The following is a 24,992-nucleotide window of genomic DNA, read 5'->3' as shown; positions in this document are numbered from 1 at the left end:
GATAAATTTCTTTACAATGTTGTATTGATTTATGCTGTACAACTCAAATCTGACATAACTGTTGTATGTGTGTCTGTGTGTCCCCTCCCTTTTGAACCTCCCTCCCACCAGTCACCCAGTCCCACCCTCTAAGCGCCAGGCTGGGCTCCCTGTGTCATACAGCAGCTTTCCATTAACTGTTTTACACACGGTAATGTATATATCGCAATGCTACTTGCTCAATTCGTCCCACCCTCTCCTTCCCCCACTCTGTCCATCAGTCCATTTTCCACGTTTTTGTCTCCATTCCTTCCCTGCAAATAGGTTCATCAGCACCATTTCAGATCCTATACAGACTCACAAAACACATAAAATGAAAATAACCTTTAAAAGATTCTTCTTAAAACTGTCTCCATTATACTTAGGATATGAAAAGCTTGGAAACCTAGCCATAGAATTATATTACACAGTCAAAAGCCTAATCATAAAAACAGACAATACATTTGGATTAATTACCCCTTTGTTCTGTTGTCCTCGATAATCTGGGTTAGGTTCACTGAAATTTGGCAATTCTGAATAAACCATACAAAATCTGAAAGACAATAAAGCACAATTTGAATGATTTCTGAAATAATCAACCTTTATATAGTATGCATAACTGACAGGAATAAAGAACTTAGATGTCAATGAATTAACCAAACAGCAACATGCTAACTCTATTCATTTACAATAAAACTTCCTAAAAGCTTTGTTTCATTAGGAAAAAAAACCTCAAATACTTGATTGTCGACAATGTTAAAAACATTCTATTTTGTATTTTAGTTCTAATTCTGTACTGCAAAAATTAAATGTCAAAGATCAAGGACACAGAAACACATCTTTGTCCTATTTTTCCACACAGGCTGACTGATGCCTCTGAACCATGTATAGGGTTCCAGAGTGGTTTTTCCAGCAGTGGTGATGGATTTGCACTGATCCACTCACGCACTCTCATCCAGTCATAGTCATTCTTTGACCAATCACTGTGAATCTGCAAAGATAATCATTCAAGGTTAAAAGTGGATTTTACAGGCATTAATAAAAGACAACTGGCTATCAAGAAAACAGTTTATCCCAAGCCTTATCAACTGACTATGGTGTATATTAATTAACATTACACATAAGCATTTCTTAGCTCAACCCACAAATTAAAATCAGTTTTGGTAACTCCTATACTGACCCCAACACAAAGTCACTATGCATTGAGTGACCTCCAGTGGTTCTTCATGTAACTGACCTCCATTATTATAAATACTGTACATGTATGTGAAGGTTGAGTCAGAATCCGACATCTTTCTGTAATACTAACGCTAAGACCTCTCATAGCACATTGCTCTAGCATTACTCTAAATATGAACAGAAGTGAACTCTAATTTTCCTCCTAGCGGAAGCAGTGTTACCAGTTTATTATCTTTAAAAGCTTAAAAAAAAAAAAGCTCAAAGACTGCTTATTCTTCCCAAAGTATCTTATGCCTGCAGTATAGAAAACATTCTTCCTTTGTTTTCTGGTGCCATTTGTGGCTTCTCCCTTTAGATATCCTCTATTTTGATAGATATTAAGTAGGTGTCCTAGGCATAAACCAAGTAGAATGGACTTAATGGTCTGGTTCACTGCCTACACCATACTTCATGAGTACATCCCAAATGTCTAGGCCAGTGTGGAGACTGAACTACCTTTACACCCCTAGAGAGGATGGTTCCTCCAAGTCAAGGTGGAGATTACCAGGGTAGTAGTTTAGGAAGCTCACACTGTGGCAGCCTGTCCAGTACCTAGACTGGATAAATACAGGACTTCAATTGTCACTGCTTCAAGTCCCTTTACATATGGGTACATATTCACCCATAAACAGAGAAAGAGAAAAATTAAACTTACTGCCTAAAACTAATACTCAGCTTCTTAACTGAAAATTCACTAGATGACAGAGTTTACTTCAAATGGTACTTGTGACACCTGAAAGATAAACGTTCCCAAAGCCGACAGAAATGGTCCCACGGGGGATCATCTCAAGTTCAGCTTCTTAATGCTCTTTGCCAGGAAAAACTGACATTCTCAACCACAGGAAACAGTACTGCTAGCTGTTCACCTAGCACATACACAGAAAGTTAAGCTGCTGGAAGCATTCAGTCTACCAGTCAAAAAAGAGGTGCATACTTCATACCTACCAGTTATTCTGTTGATATTATCTGTAATTTATTCAATTATATGAAACATATTTTAATACTTACTCCCCAATTTTCTGAAGTTCTCCACCCCTTCCAGTATAAAGTGTCAGACATCCTTTCCACATGGATGCATACCTAGAAAGAAAAGAAACATCAGTTCTATGGAAATATCTGTTTCCTTCGACTTCAATAAATTTTTATACTGTGTTTTTTGTACTGGGGTGCAGGTAGGGCTCAAGCCCTGTCTCTGCCATTGATTAACTTGTTACTTACTAAATAATAATGTGAAGAAAAATCTACTGCCAAATTTTGATATAATTAAACAATAACTAACCCTAGAAAAAGAAGTCTTTTTCCAAAGGAAGCATTATTATACTCCAAAGATCACATCTTTAGTCAATTAACATAGGGAGAACTTTCAAACTACAGAGACTTAATCAGAAATTACTTTATTCAATCACAGGACATATAAAATCTACATCCCAGTGTTTAATTTTACACTTACATAATTGGTCTACCAGATATTGGTAAAATAGTTTTTCTTTTGCCTCCAAAAACAGGCTAGCATGTGTTATTCCTAAGTTACTAAAAATTCAGTATATTTAATCAAGGAAGGGGCTAAAAAACTAAGATCATAATCTTACACTGATTTGTTTTTCCAAATTCCCTATTTTTAGCAACAACAGCTGAACATGTAAACAATTTTGAATTCAAATAGTATCATTAGACAAAATAATCTTATACACAAATCTATGAAAAATGTTAATATTATAAAATAAGCCCAAGGCTTGTTTCTTTGTACAACTACTATTAAGTTTCATGATTTAGAAAGATACATTAAAACCAAGCATTACTTAACTAAGTACAGTGATGGTTTATCTTTTAATACAAGTTAATAAAATTCTTCTAGTCTCACATTATGTATTTCTTCTCATTTAGTAAATGTTATTTATTAAAGATTCCATTCATCACTTTGTTACACAAAAAACTGACTGAGGAGACAGTGCACTAATATCTTCCCTTATTAAGGTAAAAATTAACACCTACTTTGAGAGAAAATTTGAACTTACTGCAACTAAAACAGTTCAGTTCAGTCGCTCAGTCGTGTCCGACTCTTTGCAATCCCATGAATTACAGCACTAAAACATTTAACTTTCACTTATTTCAGGAATGAGATCAATGTTTGCAGGATTTTCTGATATGCATGTCAATATTCAAATTACTATTATTGAGATGTATACCTTTCTTCCAAAGCTTCTGTTGTTAGATTTAACAAGAATTTAAGGGCCTTACAAATAGGCCAGACTCCACTGGATATGTTACTTTAGTAAGTAAGGTATGCGTGCTAAGTTGCTTTAGTTGTGTCCAACTCTTCGTGACCCCACGGACTGTCGTAGTCTGCCAGGCTCCTCTGTTAATAGGATTCTCCGGGCAGGAATACTGGAGTGGGTTGCTATATCCTTCTCTAGCGGATCTTCCCAACCCAGGGACTGAACCCATGTCTCTTAATGTCTCCTGCACTGACAGACAGGTTCATTACCACTAGCGCCACCTGGGATTCCCATTTTACAGAAAAGTTGAGAAAACGTAGTAACTTCAAGATTAAACAGAAGTTAGAAAATAGTAGATTTCTTTGGGTTTGAACTTCCCTTTACACTGTACTCCTCGGTAACTATACTCCTTAAGATCCTACAGATACTACTTGGCTACTGACAGTTTTTCCACAGTTTTTCTGATGGACACATCTAAGTATTTAATGTGCAAATATGCGATAATCGAAATGAGAAGCTGTTTACAGTGTATAAAATAACTTCTAATCACTGGATGAGATACTTTGGCAGCCAAAAAACTTTAATGATGCTAATTTTCACCCTACCCTCCCTGGTAGAAATTCTCTTTTGTGCAAGTTAAAACTGTGGAAGTTTAAAAGACTTAACCAGTGTCATGAGTCACAGTGTATGAGAAAAAAATGTCTAAGTCCTGACTCTCACTTCCTTCTTTGATGATACTCTGCCTCACTTCCTGAAGGTGCTGTAAGACCTTTAAGATACTATTAAAGGGCTCTTAAGTTCCTACTTTCAGGGTGATCCAACACTTTTCTGAGATTCTATTCACTAAGCTAACATCAATCTCCACCCACTTTTCCTACAGTTATGACCAATGAATTATTATAATTCTGTAAACCAAAAAGCTTCCAAAATCTAAAGATCCTTCTCTAGCATTTTATCTAAGTTAAAAACTTGGTAAATCTTGGTAAACGCAGTCTAACTTATAACCTCCCCCACCACCCCTCCAAAAGAATGTACTAAATTATTTTTAAAAACCAATCTGCCAAGTAACTCTTTTGGACAGAGGTATCATATCTTTCTGTCAAACATTTTCTGCACAACATTCTGGTTTTTGGGCAACACTGACCTTACAACAGTGGGCAAAAGGAATCATTTTCAAGAATGTACCTTCCAGATATTGTAAACTTCCTTTCAATTTTTACATCCGTGTACAAATTTGACACACTACAAAACCGGCTAAATTCTCCAGCTACAATCTCAATTTAAGTACACACGGTCTAAATGTGTATACAAATAAAACATGGGTAGACTTCAAAAGTTATTAAAAGGGGGAAAGGTTGGGGAAATAAACTGACAACTACATTATATAGTTAATGAAAAAAGATGAAATATTAACTATGTCAGTTTTAATAGTCTACTAAAAAGACTGAATAATTCTAGAATGGTATTTAAAAACCTACCTAATTTGTAAACAAGGTGTGGCTAGATTCCCAGCTGAAACTGGGAAACTTTTAAAGGCAAAGGTGTTACATCCCAATGCCGTCCACCATCTCAGGTTAATATCAATGGGGCTCAAAAATCCTCGGAGTGGCCCACAGAAAACACTAAACTTTATCCAGAACTTGCCAAGGAGCCGGGCGTCAGCCAACTCGGATTCTGCAGACTCCTACTTTGGAGGCGCACTCATTCCCCAACCCTTTTAAGCACACCTACCCTCTGGTCAACCGAATAATATCCCCTGGCTGTATAAGACCTCCGATTTCATCCCACACGGAAATAGTGATGCTGCCAGTTTTATCTGCTACTTTGCATGATCTCACTTCATGGCCGTCTTTGGTTTTGGTCACGCGTCCTGTAAAAATTTAAAAATCAAAGGGGGAGGGGTGTATTAGATAATGAGGACTTCCAAAAAGCTAACTCCTCCTCCGGGATCAAAATGCACCTGAAAGGTGGTGGGTAGAGGCAGAGCCCCGGGTTCTCGCCGCAGGCGGGCTACCGAGCCGGTGGGGGCCAACGGGGCCACGTGGATGGGGGAGGGGAGAAGCGAGGGAGGAGAGGGGGAGGGGAGCCCCCGGCTCGCAGCGGCGGTGCCCTTCCCTCCTGTCCCGGGACGCACAGGGCGGCGGGGCGGGCTGCGGACCTCACTTACCTATCTCCAGGACAATAAAGACGACATTTAAGTTTTTCAGTCCGGGCTTAATATCTTTTATAAAAAGAGGGGGGTCCCTGACCCCGTTCATATTGAGGCAGGTGCGGCTACGCTGCGGAGACTCGGGTGGGGAGGGAGCCGGACAAAGCTTCCCACCCACCCCGGGCCAGGGGCGAGGGCGGAGGGGCGACCTTGGGCGGGGGTGGCGAGAGAAGGGGGAGAAAGCGGTTAGTCAGGGACCGAGGAAACCAGTCCAGACGGCACTGAGCCTAAAAAAGGGGGAGGGGGAAAAAAAAAAGCGCTCACAAGTTTAAAAGAAAAAAAGACGAACCACTCCGCACACCAACCCCGCTCCCAACGGGGCGACAGGAAGGCAAGCGTGAGAACTGCCCCCTTCTTTGGATAAAAGGAAGAAAAAAAGGCAGCGAGAGGACGCCTCTGTCCTGAGTCCCGCTGACACACAGACACGGGCGCGTGCCCTGTCCGTCCCGGACTCCGGGGAGGGTTGGGCTGTAACAGCGAACCCGGAGCAGAGACCGAGTCACCGAACACCCAGCGTCCCAAACACCGACTGCGGAACGCGCCCGCGCGCCCGCAGGACCCTCGGGTCGCCCCGCCCCTTGTGACGTCACCCGGCGTCGGCACGCCCGAAGACCCGCCCTCCAGGCTCCGGGGAAGGGAAGCCAGGGAGCAGAAACCAGCGAGAGACGCGCGCGCAGCATCCCTGGTTCCTCCCTCGTTCTTCCTAGCGCTGTGAGCGTAGGCCCCGCCTCCTCAGCCATCCAATCGGCTCTCGGCCTCACCCCACCCTCCTCCCGCTTCCGCCGTCGCTACGTAGCGTCAGTTTTACCCATCCGTATCTTCCTTCTTCAGATTACTGCCCGTGGCTGTGGAACTTCTGGGCTTACGTACATTTTTCCCCCCTCAGAGTTCAGTCTTCCACCCCCTCTGTTTAGTTTCGCCGTCACGGGGACCAGTTGCTGTGTTTTAAGATCCAGCGGGAACGTCAGAAAGTATGCAGTTGAGTAAGAACAAGGTTTAGGCGAGGGTGGTGGTTCTGGGTTGAAAGAGAAAGTAGGGATGGATCCTTAGGTATAAAGCTGTGATTTTAGGGCCGGAAAAGAAGTTAGAGATCATTTTAACCGGCACATTTTAAAGCATTTTCAAACGGAGATCCAGAAAGGTGAGGGCTTCCCCGTGGCTCATAGGTAAAGAATCCGCCTGCAGTGCAAGAGACCGGTTCAATCCCTGGGTCGGTAAGATCTCCTGGAGGAGGGCATGGCAACCCACTCCATTATTCTTGCCTGGAAAATCCCATGGACAGAGGGATCTGATGGGCTATAGTCCATAGGGTCGCAAAGAGTCAGACATGACTGAAGCGACTGAGCACGCCAGAAAGGAGGTAGGTTGCTGAAGGTCACCTAGTAACTTTGTGAGCAAGCAGGGCGTCAGCACAAGTTGTCCGACTTAGACTTCGTGTTTTGCACTCTATAGTGCTAGGCAGATAAATTATTTTGCAGATTTATTTTTCCTTACTCTTCTCTCAGGTTACACCGTTTCACCATTTTCTTTATGCTTGTTTTTTAGTAGACTTTTTTTTTTTTTTGGCACAGTTTTATGTTCACAGCAAAAGTTATGAAGGTACATAGATTTCCCTCACACTCTACACCTGCACGTGCATAACCTCTCCCCATTATCAGTATTCCCCCCCAGAGTGGTACCTTTGTTGCAGTTGATGAATCTAAATTAATACGTCACCCAAAGTCCATAATTTATCTTAGGGTCAGCTCTTGGTGTTGTGCATTGTATAAATGTATAATACATTTATAATATACATTGGATAAATGTATAATGTGTATTCACCATTATAGTATCATACTGAGTAGTTTCACCACCCTAAAAATATTGTGTGCCACCTATTCATCCTTCCCTCTCCCCTAATCCCTGACAACTACTGATATTTAAATGTCTTCATTTCCCAGTGTGTTATGTAGTTGAAATCATACAGTATGTAGTTTTTTCATATTCTCTTCTTTCAGTTTTTCCACATTTAAATTTCCTCCATGTCATGACCTATCAAGTCATGCATCTGTTTTCTACATGCAAAACAACTGTGTAATAGCAGTGGGAAACCCTGAAACATGATAACCTGGGGAGGGAAAAGAGTAAATTTTTCTTTATGTTATGTAGTGAAAGGGATGTATGCTTTAAAACAAACCTGAGCTTGAAATAGTTACCAGCTGTGTGACCTTTAGGACAATTGACTAAGCTTTCTGGTCATAATTGAATCATCCAAAAATAAAAGGATGCCTACTTCACAGAGCATCACATGGGCTCATAAATTATCCGATGTGTATGTGTACAAGCTAAGTCGCTTTAGTTGTGTCCGACTCTGTGACCCTATGGACTGTAGCCTGCCAGGCTCCTCCGTCCATTGGATTCTCCAGGCAAGAATACTGGTGTGGATTATCATGCCCTCCTGCAGGTAATCTGATCCAGAGATTAAACCTCCATCTCATGTCTCCTGCATAGACAGGTGAGTTCTTTACCACTCTGCCACCTGGGAAGCCCCAAATTGTCCAATAGTGCCTAACAAATAGTAGATACTCAAGGAATATTTTCCCCCTGGCTATCCTATAATTCTGTGATTGTTAATTTTTATCCCCATTTTACAGATGATGAAATTCACCTGAGACCACATAGCCAGGGAAGGCCAAAAAGAAAGAAAGAAAGTGAAGTCACTCAGTCATGTCCAACTCTTTGGGAGCCCATGGACTGTAGTCTACCAGTCTCCTCCGTTCATGGGATTCTCCAGGCAAGATTACTGGAGTGGGTTGCCATTTCCTTCTCCAGGGGATCTTCCCAACCCAGGGATTAAACCCAGGTCTCCCACATTGCAGACAGACGCTTTACCCTCTGAGCCACCAGGGAAGCCCAAGGCTAAACTGAGTTTTGAATCTAGGCAATCTTTACCCCAGAGCCTTCCAGCCTAAAGGTAATTTTTAGAGTTAAATTGCAATGGTGGAATTATGAGTCAAAAAGCAGAGTAAAGAAATGAAAGTATTAGCAGCAAGATAGTGCTTTAAAGAATCACTAACTATCTGAAATGGTAACATATGTTAAGAATATCAGAGAATTTAGTTGGCAGAAGACTTAATTTTTCCTTGAATCTTTCTGAATATTTTTATCTCAACCACACCATTTCCCAAACATCTACAAACAAGCAGCATAGATATATTACAGCACAAGAAATGAGTTTCAACAATAATAACAACAGTAGCAGGAGAGTCAAGACATTCTTAAGAAACTTTCAGTTCATGGACAAATAAGGTCCAATGTGCCAAAGACACTGATGTAATGCTGGAAAATGGTATAAAATAATATAAGCATGATTTCAATATCAAATAAATAATGAAACATGTTAATTAATGTTAGAACTACATCCAACATTAGGGCTCCCATAGACTACCAGTCTGGATCAGAAGCTCTCATTCTGTCATTATTATCTGATGTGACTTGATGCTTCAACTAGGTTTTTCTCAAGCTATATTCTTCAACACAGACCAAAAAAAAAAAAAATTCTCACAGAAGCAACGTTTAAATCAGACCCTCTTTTTTGTTTTCTGAAGGTTTGACCAAATCTTTAAAATATTTATGGATAAGAAACCAATTAAGAATGTTCCGCTGAGTTGTGGCCCTGAGTTTGGGCAAAGAAAGTTAGCCACTCCCTAAACCCGGGGTCATTTGTTTCCAGAAAAGGGATTAGGTAGGACTCCTCAAACCAATTTTACAGACATTTATAAATACGAACCAGCTACTTGGGAAGCCAGCCCCACAAAAGCAGAAGCTGGTGCTCAGAGGCACAGCCCAGCCCTGTGCTTCCCCCACAGGACAGAATTCTATTGAACATCTCTCACTTCCTTCTCTACTAACTCAGCAGTTCTCAGAAAGGAAATGGCAACAAGTGCTTTCTCATTCACCAAAACTAAAGGCAGTCTTAAGAAATAAACTGAAGTGGGCATTTCAGTAATTCTTCAACCTAGGTCAGTTTTAAATTATTGATCACTCCTCAAGGGTGGTGGTTAATTAAAAAAAAAAAAAGGTATCTGGAAGAGTGACTATTGCCACCCAGATAACCTTTCTTAATATTACCATTCAGTGAAATAAATAAAGATTCATCACTCTGCCCAGCCATTTAGATCATAAGGACTATATTGCTGATTCTTTACTATAGTTACAAGATTACTTCAAGGTGTTGCTTCTAAGACTAGTTTTCTGTAGGGTTTTCTCATTTTCATAGCCCAAACATAGACTTATTCTGAGATGATGATAAGTTTATGCCCAGAACCTCAACACCACTACTCTGCATAAAGAAGATATTGCTTAGTGAGATCCGGAACAATACAGAAGTGCATCCATTAAGATCCTGTGCATAAGTTTGGCCAGGACCCACTACCCATGCTCACTACTAGGTTCTGGTTTCTGGGACCCCAATGGTTATTTTCACTTTCTTTGTACTATCCATCTCTTTTAAACTATTACAACATCAAGAGAACACCTGGCCAAGGCCTGTTTGGTACTAGACATATTGTGTGGTGAAATTAACGATTAAAAAACTAACAAGAACTACAGTGTTCTCACACATCACAGAGATAATCCACTTTGTAGCATGATTGGCAAGGTCCAAAAAAAGGCCTTGTGTGCTCAGCTGTGTCTGACTCTTTGTGACCCCATGGATTGTGGCCCACCAGGCTCCTCTGTCCATGGGATTTTCCAGGCAACAATACTAGAATGGGCTGCCATTTCCTACTCCAAGGAATCTTATCAACCCAGGAACCAAACCTTTGTCTCTTGTGTCTCCTGTATTAGCAGACAGATTCTTTACCACTGTACAACCTGGGAAGCCCAGTAAGTGTGGTGACATTTTATCTGATCCCTAATGTCTAGTTGTGTGGGGGCAGTGAGGTTAGTTTGGGAGGAATAACTTTGTAGTTTCCCTTGGGAAGAAATGCATCCCTGAATGAGTTAATTCAACTCAGCTACATTATCTTTTTAATGACAGAGTGAATGACTTTCACTTCTGTGTTCTAAGCTTTCAAGTGTACCACACATGTAAATGTATGCCTGAATTTATTATTTATTCAGCTGAAAAAATATTTTTGGCAACTGATTGAACTAAAAACTAATACAATTATTTCTTTATTGGTAGAAGGTTTATCTGCTGCTGCTGCTAAGTCACATCTGTCGTGTCTGACTCCGTGCGACCCCATAGACGGCAGCCCACCAGGCTCCGCCGTCCTTGATATTCTCCAGGCAAGAACACTGGAGTGGGTTGCCATTTCCTTCTCCAATGCATGAAAGTGAAAAATGAAAGTGAAGTCACTCAGTCGTGTCTGACTCTTCTTGACCCCATGGACTGTAGACCACCAGGCTCCTCCATCCATGGGATTTTTCAGGCAAGAGTACTGGAGTGGGGTGCCATTGCCTTCTCCGAAGGTTTATCTAACTGGAGTATGTATCATACTCCTTATCCTTAAAAGGATGTTATAGAAAATGCTACAAATCATGCATACAAATCGAGCATAAGAAGGCTTCTGTAAAATCAAAAGTTCTTTTCATATTATATACCTAGACACTTTAGGAAGAATTACTTGTTGTTTGCTAATGTTTCTCAGCATCCCATGTTGCTGTAGACTTAATGTTTGTGTCCTTAGTGTTTGTGTGAAATCTAGTCACCAATGTTTTAGTATTTGGAGGTGAGATCTTTGAAAGATGCTTAGGTATAGAAGACAGAGCCCTTATAGGTATAATTAATCCTCCTATTAAAAAAAAGACACCAAGGAGCTTCCTTGCTCCTCTCACTATGTAAGGTCCAACAAAAAGACATGTCTGTGAGCCAGGAGGCAGTTTCTCACCAGATACCAAATCTGCCAATACCTTGATCGTGGACTTTCCAGCCAACAGAATTGTGAAATATTTATATTTCTCAATGACTATTCTTTAGAAATTAAGCCACCAGTCTATGGTATTCTGTTATAGCAGCCCCTACAGACTAAGACATTTATAAAAAATAATAAATGACAATTTTATTTTAAAAATTAAAAAAAAAAAAACAGCTCTCCTGGTTTCAGAGGCCTGTTTTTTGCTGTAGCTGGCCCTACAATAAGCATGTAACAGTTTGCCCTAACATCATGCCTGACACCTGTTGGGAGTGGAAGACTTGATGACTCTTTATGAAATTTTGACTTATTATCTCAGTTTCTCTATAATAAAAATAAATGTTTTCTTCTTTCCTAGCATTATGACCTTGCTACATGTGCTCTTCTTTCACACACGTGCACATACACACTAATAAACCAGTAGGAAGAGATGGAAAATATTCCTATAATCTAAATAAGAGATTTTCGTGCATAAACATAGAGTATTCCAGTTGCAAAGATGCTATAGATAATGTACTCTTAGCCCTTAATTTTGTTTGTGAAAAAATACAGGCCCACAGATTTTAACAGAATTACCATCACAGCCCCTAATGAATTAATGGATCTCAGTACTAATCATCAAAGGCTGCTAATATATAACAAGAGAGACAACTAATCCAAACCAATTAAATCAGAATCTCTGAAGGTGGGATTCAGGCATAAATATATTTCAAACCCCTCAGATAATTAATATGTTCTCAAACCAAGTTTGAAAACCAAAACAGGTTAAAAGATTTCTGTCACTGTTGTTCAGAATATTTCCTTTCTTTTTCATATACCTATTAAAAGTCTGGAACAGTACATATTTTCTTTATATCAGCTTGGAAAATCCAAGATAAACTGATAAATTTCTAGAAGTGAAGTTACTCACTGAGTAAGACTAACTATATGTATAGTTAGTCTTCCATATCTGCAGGTTCTGTATCTAGAGATTCAACCAACCTTGGAGGCACATAGATTATATAGAACAGTGAAGCCTGGTGCGCTGCAGTCCATAGGGTCGCAAAGAGTCCAATACAACTTAGTGACTGAACAACAACAAATGTGACAAAGACAGGAAGGGAAAAAAAGCTGCTGGGTAGGTGGGTTGATTGACTTGAACACATGAGAAATAAAGGAATAAAAAAAAAAAAAAATACTATGTAACGAAGAAAAACCAAGGAGAAACAAAAACAGGACAACAACTATGTGCCAGCAGTGGGACTGCATCTGTAAAACTAATACAAACAAAATCCCTGTCTTTGTAGAGCTTACATTCTAAGGTAAATAACAGGCAATAGACCAAATTATGCGTGCATGCATTGGAGAAGGAAATGGAAACCCACTCCAGTATTTGTGCCTGGAGAATCTCACGGACAGAGGAGCCTGGTGGGCTGCCATCCATGGGGTCGCACAGAGTCGGACACAACTGAAGTGACTTAGGAGCAGCAGCAGCAAACCAAATAAATCAGTAAAATTTTATTTGTGGTTCAGTTTCTCAGTCATGTCTGACTCTGCAATCACATGCACTGCAGCAAGCTAGGCTTCCCTGTCCTTCACCAACTCCCAGAGCTTGTTCAAACTCAAGTCCATTGAGTTGGTGATGCCATCCAACCATCTCATCCTCTGTGGTCCCCTTCTCCTCCTGCCTTCAGTCTTTCCCAGCATCAGGGTCTTTTCAAATGATTCAGTTCTTTGAATCAGGTGGCCAAAGTATTGGAGCTTCACCTTCAGCATCAGTCCTTCCAATGAATATTCAGGGTTGATTTCCTTTAGGATTGACTGGTTGGATCTCCTTGCAGTCCAAGGGACTCTCAAGAGCCTTCTCCAATATCACAGTTCAACAGCATCAATTCTCTGGCACTCAGCCTTCTTTGTGGTCCAACTCTCACATCCATACATAACTGCTGAAAAAACCATAGCTTTGACTATATGGACCTTTCTTGGAAAAGTGATGTCTCTGCTTTGTAATATGCTATCTAGGTTTGTCATAGCTTTTCTTCCAAGGAGCAAGTGTCTTTTAATCTCATTGCTACAGTCACCATCTGCAGTGATTTTGAAGCCCAAAAAAATAAAGTAGCTCACCTTTCCATTGTTTCCCAATCTATTTGCCATGAACTGATGGACTGGATGTCATGATTTCAGTTTTTTGAATGTTGAGTTTTAAGCTAGCCTTTTCACTCTCCTCTTTCACCTTCATTAAGAAGCTCTTTAGTTCCTTCTCACTTTCTGCCATAAGCGTGGTGTCATCTGCATATCTGAGGTTATTGATATTTCTCCCAACAATATTGATTCCAGCTTCTGCTTCATCCAGCCCACCATTTTTCATGATGTACTCTGCATATAAGTTAAATAAGCAGGGGGACGATATACAGCCTTGACGTACTCCTTTCCCAATTTGGAACCAGTCTGTTGATCCATGTCCAATTCTAACTGTTGCTTCTTGACCTGCATACGGGTTTCCCAGGAGACAGGTAAGGTGGTGTGGTATTCCCATATCTTGAAGAATTTTCCACAGTTTGTTGCGATCCACGCAGTCAAAGGCTTTAGCATAGTCAGTGAAGCAGATATAGATGTTTTTTCTGGAATTCTCTTGCTTTTTCTATGATCCAACAGATGTTGGTAATTTGATCTCTAGTTCCTCTGCCTTTACTGAATTCAGCTGAAATATCTGGAAGGTCTTGGTTCACATACTATTGAAGCCTAGCTTGGAGGATTTTTGAGCATTACTTTGCTAGCATGTGAAATGAGTGCAATTGTGTGGTGGTTTGAACATTCTTTGGCATTGCCCTTCTTTGGGATTGGAATGAAAACTGACTTTTCCAGTCCTGTGGCCACTGCTGAGTTTTCCAAATTTGCTGGCAGCACTTTCACAGCATCATCTTTCAAGATTTGAAACAGCTCAGTTGGAATTCCACCACCTCCACTATCTTTGTTCACAGTGATGCTTCCTAAGCCCCATTTCCCATTCCAGGATGTCTGGCTCTAGATGAGTGATCACATCACCATGGCTATCCAGGTCATTAAGATCTTTTTTGTATAGTTCTTCTGTGTATCCTTGCCACATCTTAATATATCCTGCTTCTGTTTATATAGTGCATTAGAAAGTAATGAGAACTGAGGTGAAAAATGAAACAAAGAAAGGGGTAGGGATTTATCAGAAATGGCTAAGGAGAATGAGTGAGGAAGAAGATATTTGAAAATACAAAGGAGGGAAGGGAGCCACTGAAAAGGCTCAAGCTGCCTGGCTTTTTTCCAGGAACAGTAAGCCATCTGCTGGGATTGAAGCAGAGTGAGCTAGGAGAGAGTGTAAAAGATGAGGATGAGAAGGGGGTGTTATCATACATGAAGACTTCAGGATGTGGTCAGCAAAAACCTGGCATTCTAATCTGACTTAACAGCATCACTCTGACTGCTGGGTGGAGAATAAGAGGAGCGAGTGTAGACACAGGGAAATCAGTTAGATTATGTGTTAATCCCTGGAGATGTGCCCTGGCTTGCACCAGAGTGGGAGCAGTGATGATGGTAAAATATAATCAGCACCTGGATATATTTTGAAGATAGAGCCAACAGGTTCAGTCTGGCTGGAAGTGGAATATGAGAAAATGAGAGAAATTAAATTTGACTTTCAAATTTATGGCCTGAGCACCTGGAAAGATAGAGTTGTTACTCACTGAAATGGACAAGACTACACTGGAAACAGCTTAGGGGGTTGTGGAAGATCAGGAGAGCCATTTAGACATGAAAAACAGGGAGACAGGAAGAACACAGCCAGGAGAGTGGTGTTCTGGATGCCAGATGAATCACATATTTCTGGGAAGGGGTGATTGTTGCGTCAAGCGCTGCTCATCACGTGAGAGAAAACTCAGGTGATCATTGGGTTCAGCAATAATGAAGGTCATTAGTGACGTGGACAAGAGCTGTTGCAGAGGAGTTTGTGGGGATGGAAACCTCAATGGATTACGTTCAAGAGAGAACAGAAGTTAAGGAATTGAAAATGTTAAATCAAGTGTATATAACTTCTTCTGGAGGGGTTGTTCCAAAGCAAAGAGAAATGGTACAATAACTTGAGGGAAAAGTGGGACAAGAGATCTTTTATTAAGATGTGAAAAAATATGTGGCTGGGGCTGAAGGGAGTGTTTCACTAGAGAAAAGGAGAAATGGGAATTTCTGGAGGTAGGTTCTTGTCCATGAATAGTTGAGAGGGGTGGGAATCAGTGCCCTTGTGAAGGTGTTAATGGGAGCACAGAAGATTCTTCTCCAACAGGAGAGATGCTACTCGGTGGGATGATATGGTGGTGTAAATGTAGTAAATCCTCTTCTGATTGCCGCTATAAGCAAGATCATCAAATTAGAGTGAAGATGGGGAGAAGATGCTGGATGAGAAGGTGCTACTAAACAGTTGTCAGGAAACATGGCAGAGTGATTGACCTAGGGAAATGTATTACAATTTTAGAACAGGACAAAAGTCTCCCTTGAAAGCAATTAACAGTAAACCAGTGCACACAGTTTTGTATTTCTCTGCAGGCACACTCATCTATAAAGGTTTAGGCATAAACTAGGCTAAGAATTGGATTTAACCAATTCTTTTGACAAGCAATGGCAACCCTGGTTTTTGCAAAAGTATATGTTGTACAAATATTTCCCGGTTTGGGATTTGCCTTTTCCTTTTATCTATGTATTTTTAGAACCACAGAAATTTTATATTTTTATATGGTAAAATCTATTATCTGTTCCTGTGGTTTCTTTCATTGCTTTCTGGCTTGAGGGAGTCCTTCCTCATAAAGGGATGATATAACATCTGAGTCACCAGGGAAGCCCATGAACCTCTATACCTACCCTAATTTTTTATGGTTGAATTTTTCTCTTTAATCTATCCATATGTATTCTGTAATGCAAAATTTTAATAAAGTAGTCATCAAAATGTTCCCTTTTCTCTACATTAGTTATTAAGAACACAGTTCCTTACCCTTAGATTTGTAATTTCTTTAAAATATGTTCTTATATTGTTTTCTATTTTATAAACTCTAATTCCACAGTATCACTACTGAGTCACTGATTTGACTATTCTCAGTACTTAACATGATTTAACTCTTATATATTTATAATTCTTCAGCATTTGATAAGGTAAATACCAACCTCTAGTGGCCTTTTGATAAACATTCTTTAACCAGTCTTATTTACTTATTTTTCTAGAAAAATTTGTCATGATTCAAAAATAGGCCCCTCTCAGGGTTTGTTTGGAATTGGAAGAAGCTTAAACATTAGTTTGAGAAATATAAATTTCTTTATAATATCCAAGTTCCCCATTCAGGAACCAGGCTATGATCTTCTACACTGGTCTGTTAAATTTTGCCAGATTAACCACTCATTCATGAGTTTATACATTTTAAGTCCCCCTGAGATATAGTTTTGTTTTGCTTTTGATTTTGCTAGAATGATTTCTCAAGTAAATTCCCCAGAAAGAGAAACAGTACTTTCAGTTCAATTCAGTTCAGTCGCTCAGTCGTGTCCGACTCTTTCTGACCCCATGTATCGCAGCACGCCAGGCCTCCCTGTCCATCACCAACTCCCGGAGTTCACTCAGACTCATGTCCATTGAGTCAGTGATGCCATCCAGCCATCTCATCCTCTGTCGTCCCCTTTTCCTCCTGCCCCCAATCCCTCCCAGCATTAGAGTCTTTGCCAATGACTCAACTCTTCGCATGAGGCGGCCAAAGTACTGAAGTTTCAGTTTTAGCATAATTTCTTCCAAAGAAATCTCAGGGCTGATCTCCTTCAGAATGGACTGGTTGGATCTCCTTGCAGTCCAAGGGACTCTTGAGAGTCTTCTCCAACACCACAGTTCAAAAGCATCAATTCTTCGGCACTCAATTTCTTCACAGTCCAACTCTCACATCCATACATGACAACTGGAAAAACCATAGCCTTGACTGACGGACCTTTGTTGGCAAAGTAATGTCTCTGCTTTTCAATATGCTATCTAGTTTGGTCATAACTTTCCTTCCAAGGAGTAAGCGTCTTTTAATTTCATGGCTGCAGTCACCATCTGCAGTGATTTTGGAGCTCAAAAAAATAAAGTCTGACACTCTTTCCACTGTTTCCCCATCTATTTCCCATGAGGTGATGGGACCAGATGCCATGATCTTCATTTTCTGAATGTTGAGCTTTAAGCCAACTTTTTCACTCTCCTCTTTCACTTTCATCAAGAGGCTTTTTAGTTCCTCTTCACTTTCTGCCATAAGTGTGGTGTCATCTGCATGTCTGAGGTTATTGATATTTCTCCCGGCAGTCTGATTCCAGCTTGTGTTTCTTCCAGTTCAGCATTTCTCATGATGTACTCTGCATAGAAGTTAAATAAGCAGGGTGACAATATACAGCCTTGACGTACTCCTTTTCCTATTTCGAACCAGTCTGTTGTTCCATGTCCACTTCTATTGCTTCCTGACCTGCATACAAATTTCTCAAGAGGCAAGTCAGGTGGTCTGGTATTCCCATCTCTTGAAGAATTTTCCACAGTTTATTGCGATCCACACAGTCAAAGGCTTTGGCATAGTCAATAAAGCAGAAATAGATGTTTTTCTGGAACTCTCTTGCTTTTTTGAGGATCCAGCGGATGTTGGCAATTTGATCTCTGGTTCCTCTGCCTTTTCTAAAACCAGCTTGAACATCTGGAAGTTCACGGTTCACATATTGCTGAAGCCTGGCTTGGAGAATTTTGAGCATTACTTTACTAGCATGTCAGATGAGTGCAATTGTGTGGTAGTTTGAGCATTCTTTGGCATTGCCTTTCTTTGGGATTGGAATGAAAACTGACCGTTTCCAGTCCTATGGCCACTGCCGAGTTTTCCAAATTTGCTGGCATGTTGAGTGCAGCACTTTCACAGCATCATCTTTCAGGATTTGAAAGAGCTCCACTGGAATTCCATCACCTCCACTAGCTTTGTTCGTAGTGATGCTTTCTAAGGCCCACTTGACTCCACATTTTGGGATGTCTGACTCTAGGTCAGTGATCACACCATCGTGATTATCTGGGTCACAAAGATCTTTTTTGTACAGTTCTTCTGTGTATTCTTGCCATCTCTTCTTAATATCTTCTGCTTCTGTTAGGTCCATATCATTTCTGTCCTTTATCGAGCCCATCTTTGCATGAAATGTTCCCTTGGTATCTCTAATTTTCTTGAAGAGATCTCTAGTCTTTCCCATTCTGTTGTTTTCCTCTATTTCTTTGCATTGATCTCTGAGGAAGGCTTTCTTATCTCTTCTTGCTATTCTTTGGAACTCTGCATTCAGCACGAACTTCATTCCATAGTTTATCAGGCACTCTATCAGATCTAGGCCCTTAAATCTATTTCTCACTTCCACTGTATAATCATAAGGGATTTGATTTAGGTCATACCTGTATGGTCTAGTGGTTTTCCCTACTTTCTTCAATTTAAGTCTGAATTAGGCAATAAGGAGTTCATGATCTGAGCCACAGTCAGCTCCTGGTCTTGTTTTTGCTGACTGTATAGAGCTTATCCATCTTTGGCTGCAAAGAATATAATCAATCTGATTTCGGTGTTGACCATCTGGTGATGTCCATGTGTAGAGTCTTCTCTTGTGTTGTTGGAAGAGGGTGTTTGTTACTTTACAGATCTAAAAATGTCTAATTTTTTTCTCATACACATATCTTCTGTGTGCATGCATGGTCAGTGATGTCTGACTCTTTCAGACGCCATTGCCAGGCTCCTCTCTGTCCATGGGATTTTCCCAGCAAGAATACTGGAGTGGGTTGCCATTTCCTCCTCTAGGGGATCTTCCCAACTCAGGAATTGAACCCACATCTTCTGCATCTCCTGCATTGGCTGGCAGATTCTTTACCAATGAGCCACCTATCATATCTTGGGCAAGTGTAGAATCTTGAGATTGTAATCCTTTTCTCAGTATTTGTCACTAACTCCAATGGATAGAATGTTCTTTGAAATTCTACTATTAGAAGGGGAAAAAATGGAAAACAACCTAAGTGTTCAAAGGGAAGAGATTTGGGCTTCCCTGGTAGATCAGTGGTAAAGAATCCACCTGTCAATGCAGGAGATATGGATTTGATCCCTGGTCCAGGAAGATCCCACATGCCATAGAGCAACTAAGCCCGTGTGCCAGAACTACTGAGCCTGTGCTCAAGAGCTGGGGAACTGAAACTACTGAGCCCATGCAGAGCAAATACTGAAGCCCATGGGCCTAGAGCCCATGCTCAGCAACAAGAGAAGGCACTGCAATAAGAAGCCTGTGCATCCCAGTGAAGAGTAGCCCCCACTCTTTGCAACTAGAGAAAAGTCCAAGCAGTAACAAAGACCCAGCACAACCAAAATTAAATAAAATTATAGTAAAAGGAGATGGCACCCCACTCCAGTACTCTTGCCTGGAAAATTCCGTGGACGGAGGAACCCAGTAGGCTGCAGTCCCTGGGGTCGCTCAGAGTCGGACAGGACTGAGCTACTTCACTTTCACTTTTCACCTTCATGCATTGGAGAGGGAAATGGCAACCCACTCCAGAATTCTTGCCTGGAGAATCCCGGGGACGGGGGAGCCTGGTGGGCTGCCGTCTATGGGGTCGCACAGAGTCGGACACGACTGAAGTGACTTAGCAGCAGCATAGTAAAAGGAAGACATTTATTAAGTGAGTTAGTGTATTCTTAGCAGAGAAGTCTGCTGCTGCTGCTGCTGCTGCTGCTAAGTCACTCCAGTCATGTCCGACTCTGTGCGACCCCACAGACGGCAGCCCACCAAGCTCCCCCGTCCCCGGGATTCTCCAGGCAAGAACACTGGAGTGGGTTGCCATTTCCTTCTCCAATGCATGAAAGTGAAGTCACTCAGTTGTGTCCGACTCTTCGCGACCTCATGGATTGCAGCCTACCGGGCTCCTCTGTCCATGGGATTTTCCAGGCAAGAGTACTGGAGTGGGGTGCCATTGCCTTCTCTGTAGTAGATAAGTCTATAAACTATTTTTAAGTTAGGGTATATATGCATGATAAGGAAATAAGTCCATATGGAAAAAAGGAGGCTGCATGACAATACGTATACTGTGATTAGATTTTTTGAAAAGTAAAATGGATACATTCATTACATGGATATATATTCATAAATCTATTTTCCTATCTATACACCTGGAAGAACATGAACTAAAAATTAACGAATCACTATGGGTATTAAAATTAGTATGTGTAGAAGTAAGAATTTTCCCTTTTTATTTCACATACTCTAAATTATTTGAAGTTTTAAAATGATGTCTTACTAACAGGGTAGAGATTTATGCAGCCAAAGTACCCATTTACTTGACCTTTTCTATGCCTTTATTTCACTTGGCACTGTTGACCACACTCCCTCCTGTACAAATGCTGAGTTAGGTGCGTCTTCTGAGTCTTCCCACGACACACTGTACTTATTCCAATTTTTTTTTTTTTTCCTTAGGGCAAGGAACAACAACTTTATTCAGAAAGGCAGCAGACTGAAAAGCGGGTGGACTAGTGTCCCAAAGAACCATCTTACTCAAGTTAGAATTCAGACTTCTTTTATACTAAAAGGGGAGACTTGTGGCTGGTTATTACAAACTTCTTGGTGCAGGAATCTTTTGTTCTTTTTTTTTTTAATTTTATTTTATTTTTAAACTTTACATAATTGTATTAGTTTTGCCAAACATCAAAATGAATCCACCACAGGTATACATGTGTTCCCCATCCTGAACCAAATTTTAGAACTTTGCATTTTAATTTATAATTGCCAACTTAGTTGTCTACTTTCTCCAAGTAGACTTAAAAGTCAAACACTTTCCCTGTTTCATCATTGTACACATTATAGAGTGCAGTTCAATGACTGTTTGTTCAAAGTGTCCTGTAATTTGTATTGTATTGAATGTGTATTATCTGGTTCTGTGGAAAGTAAAAGAGGCAGCGCTCAGAAGGTAAAAAGGGAAGTGATAGAGACAGGATGGAAAGTCCTGACAATGGGCTGTGTCCATTGGCTAAGCAGTTGAACTACCAGGTGAAAGGTTCCCTTCACTGCAGTGTAAGTAGATCAAAGGAACAAGGTAGAGATGTGTGGGAGAAACTATGCAAAAGGGGAAGGGAGGTAACTAGCCTTCTCCTTTGGGGGAATTCCAAACTTAGGTAGGAAACTCTTCTGCAGATGTCTGTCTCTGGTAACCTAGTAGTATTTGCATCTCATGTGGGTGGGATACATAGCAGCAGCATGGGGCTTCTGAAGGGGAAGTTGGAAGGCAAATATGACCATAAGAGCAAGAGAAAGCAGGACTTGCTTATTAGGATAAAGATTAAGCTGTCCCAAGAAAGAAACACCAAAAAGTATACATCTATATGCAGAGGCTTAAATAACTTGTTTTCTTATGTTATAATAAGTTGAACAGTCCAGCCTGTCAAGGAATCTCTACTCTACAGAGTCATTCAAGGACCAGATTCCTTTCATTTATTGCTTCATTGTCAAAGTTCATGTGGGCACATTCAGGGTTCCAGCCTATGGAAAGGGAAAAGAGGAACTCCAAGGTAAGTTACTTATAGAGATGGTCCAGAAATTACATATAACATCAGTTTGTATGTTACTTCCACTTACATTCCATCAACCAAAACTTAGCCACATAATCACATCTAACTGTGAAAAGAGGATGGAGGTATATAGTCTTTAGCTGAGTAGCCATGTACCCAGTGTAATCTCTTTCTATGGAAGAAGCCAAGTATGGATTTTGGAGAAAAACTTGTTTCTGCCATATGAAGAAATTAAATATTGTTTTCCTAACCTAACTAATAAAAGTTGCCTCGAAACCCTGGTGGCCAACAAATGCTCGTCTAATGCTACTAATGCATGTGCAGTGCAGAAACCAAGGACAAGGAAGAAACTTAGAGCTAAACGTGTTCAATGTAAGAGACTATTATGAGAAAATGTTAACATATCTTTAATGATATGCACAGCATTGAAATCCTTATCTGAGACCAATATGACAACCAAGCACAGAGGTTCAGCAGAAAGGCCAGTATTTAGGAGTGTGATCATCTCTATTTCTCCTTCGATACCGAAGGTAGCATCTCAACACAGGACGGGTTTCTTAAACTCTCCACTCTGGACCTGCCATCATCTCCCTCTTCACAGCCAGTCAGGTCCCCTTTCTCTGGACTCCAATAGTAGTCTTTATATGGTCCCACCACAGCATTTATCACGTTGCATTGTATCAAAAGTTACTGTCTCTCTCTAGCTTGAACATGGTCACCTCAAGAATCAGGACCATGTGCTCACTGAAGGTACTAGTTCTTTTTCAGGATGAAAATATCTGTATTTGGTAGGGCTGCTCTAACAAAATACTACAGATTGGGTGGGTTGATCAAGTTGTCAGCAGGACTGGTTTCTTCTGAGGCCTCTCTCCTTGGCTTCCAGATGGCCACCTTCTCACTGTGTCCTCACATGGTCCTTTCTCTGAGCACATGGATCCTTGGTGTCTATGCATCCAAATTTCCTCTTCTTAGAAGGACACTGGTCAGACTGGGTTACTATCGTTCTTTGTACCAGTCAGATTGGATTAGGACCCTAATGACCTCATTTTAACTTGTCCCTTTAAAGTCCCTATTTTCAAGAACAGTCACATTCTTAGTTACTGGAGGTTAGGACTTCAACATACCAATTTTAGGGGGCAAAATTCAGCCCATAATATGTTTATGATCTTTGTTGATTATAAAAGTAATCTTTTTTTTTTAAGTCAAATCATATAGAAATCAGAGAAGGTAATGGCAACCCACTCCAGTACTCTTGCCTGGAAAATCCCATGGACAGAGGAGCCTGGTGGGCTGCAGTTCATGGAGTCGCTAAGAGTCGGACACGACTGAGCGGCTTCACTTTCACTTTTCAGTTTCATGCATTGGAGAAGGAAATGGCAACCCACTGCAGTGTTCTTGCCTGGAGAATCCCAGGGACGGCAGAGCCTGGTGGGCTACCATCTATGGGGTCGCACAGAGTCGGACATGACTGAAGTGACTTAGCAGCAGCAGCAGCATATAGAAATGTGTAAATAAAAGTCAGTCTCCTATCATCTCACCTCTCATTACAGTGTCTCCTAACAGTTAAGGATAATAAGCATTTTTCTTAAATGAATGAGTGAGCAAGCAAGGGGCAGGCTTCATTTTGTTGCTTAGTTGTTCAGTCATGGCCTACTCTTTGCGACCCCATGGACTACAGCACACTTCATATTGAAAACAAATTATGCACCAAAAGGCTAAGCAGTTTTTTCTAGGTCATAAAGCTAGTTAATGAAAAGAGAATCATACCCAGTTCTACCAATTTCTCACCCAACATTCCTTCTACTATCTTATGCTACTCTTTTTTTTAATTTATAATTTTTTAAATAAAGATGTGTTCCTCATTTTTAATGTTAAAGTCAGTAAGCTGAAGATTTTATATTTCTCTTTAAAAGTTGCCAAACTTGGGAGTTCCCTGGCAGTCCGTTGGTTAGGATACGGAGCTTCACCACTGGGGCTCAGGTTTCAAATCCTCTTTGGGGAACTAAGATCCTACAAGCCATGTAGTACAGCCAAAAAAAAGAGAAAAGTGACCAAGCTTAAGTACCTTTCACTTATATTTGCCTTTGTCATAAGATCTTTCTGCAGCAAGAAATAGGTATTCACTTAGATTAATTTTCATGCTCCTATTGCTGAATAACAAACCTTGCCAAAATTTAGTGACTTAAAACAGCAGCCATTTCATTTTCATGATTCTGTTGACTGGCCATCTGAGAGTGACTTCTGATTGCCTGGCCTGCCATCATTTATGTGGCCTCATTCACATGTCTGCCAGGTGGTGCTGGCTCTGCAGTGGGGTGCTTCTGTTCCCATCCACAGGGTTTCACATCCTCTTATGAGCTACACCAGGCTTCAGAGCTTGGTGATCTCAGGATTCCAGATGGCAAAAGTGGAAGTTACAAGGTCTTTTAAGACTAGACTTTGGAACAGTCATTATGTTACTTTTGCCACATTCTGTTGGTCCAAGTCAGTCACAAGGCCAAGCCAGATGCAAGGGGGGTGGAGAGATAGGCTCCTTTTCTTGATGGAAGTTGCAAAACAGTATGTGGACTCAGGAAGGTGTGAATCACTGGGGGACATTAGTATAATGCTTTCCCACAGCTGCAATTTCCTACAGGATAACATTCCACTTGCTGGCCTTCCTATCATGCCCACAACTTCCCTTTAAACAAGTGAGGGAACAGTGTGTATGTTACCATGCTCTGTACTTTGTAACTCTCTACCTGGCTTCAAGAAGTCAAACTGGAGATTTGTGCTTGTATTATTAGGATTAGAGCCAATTTCAAGTGAGAGAAAACCATTCATGGCTTAAAGAAGATAAAAGTTTATTTCTGATTCTTGTCAAAGAGGTAGGTTCTTC

The 24,992-nt window shown here is 40.8% G+C and overlaps 1 protein-coding gene and 1 long non-coding RNA gene across 11 annotated transcripts in view; one reads left to right on the top strand and one right to left on the bottom strand.

Moving 5' to 3' along the window:
• The window catches only part of NABP1 (nucleic acid binding protein 1), a 33,729-nt gene extending 26,405 nt beyond the window's left edge, over window positions 1-7,324 (bottom strand). For 7 of the 9 annotated variants that reach the window (XR_009491124.1, XR_003029941.2, XR_009491120.1 and 4 more), the window contains exons 1-5: window positions 5,926-6,194; window positions 5,620-5,810; window positions 5,184-5,322; window positions 2,245-2,316; window positions 496-571 (exon numbers count right to left, since the gene is read on the bottom strand). Coding sequence is in view for 4 of the 9 variants with exons in the window: in XM_024977465.2 (XP_024833233.1) it covers window positions 496-571; window positions 2,245-2,316; window positions 5,184-5,322; window positions 5,620-5,710 (378 nt within the window). In the remaining 5 variants the exon portion in view is untranslated. 9 annotated transcript variants of the gene reach the window in all.
• On the top strand, window positions 6,291-23,332 carry LOC132343173 (uncharacterized). 2 transcript variants are annotated; one of them, XR_009491865.1, is made up of 3 exons: window positions 6,291-6,372; window positions 21,027-21,108; window positions 21,971-23,332. It is a non-coding gene; the product is annotated as an uncharacterized lncRNA (long non-coding RNA). The 2 variants fall into 2 exon arrangements; XR_009491864.1 differs by lacking the exon at window positions 21,971-23,332 and having other exon boundaries at window positions 21,027-21,429.
• The last annotated feature ends 1,660 nt before the right edge of the window (window positions 23,333-24,992 follow it).

This window comes from Bos taurus, chromosome 2 (assembly GCF_002263795.3).
Source record: "Bos taurus isolate L1 Dominette 01449 registration number 42190680 breed Hereford chromosome 2, ARS-UCD2.0, whole genome shotgun sequence".
Classification (NCBI taxonomy): Eukaryota; Metazoa; Chordata; class Mammalia; order Artiodactyla; family Bovidae; genus Bos; species Bos taurus.
This window is presented reverse-complemented; position numbering and strand designations above follow the sequence as displayed.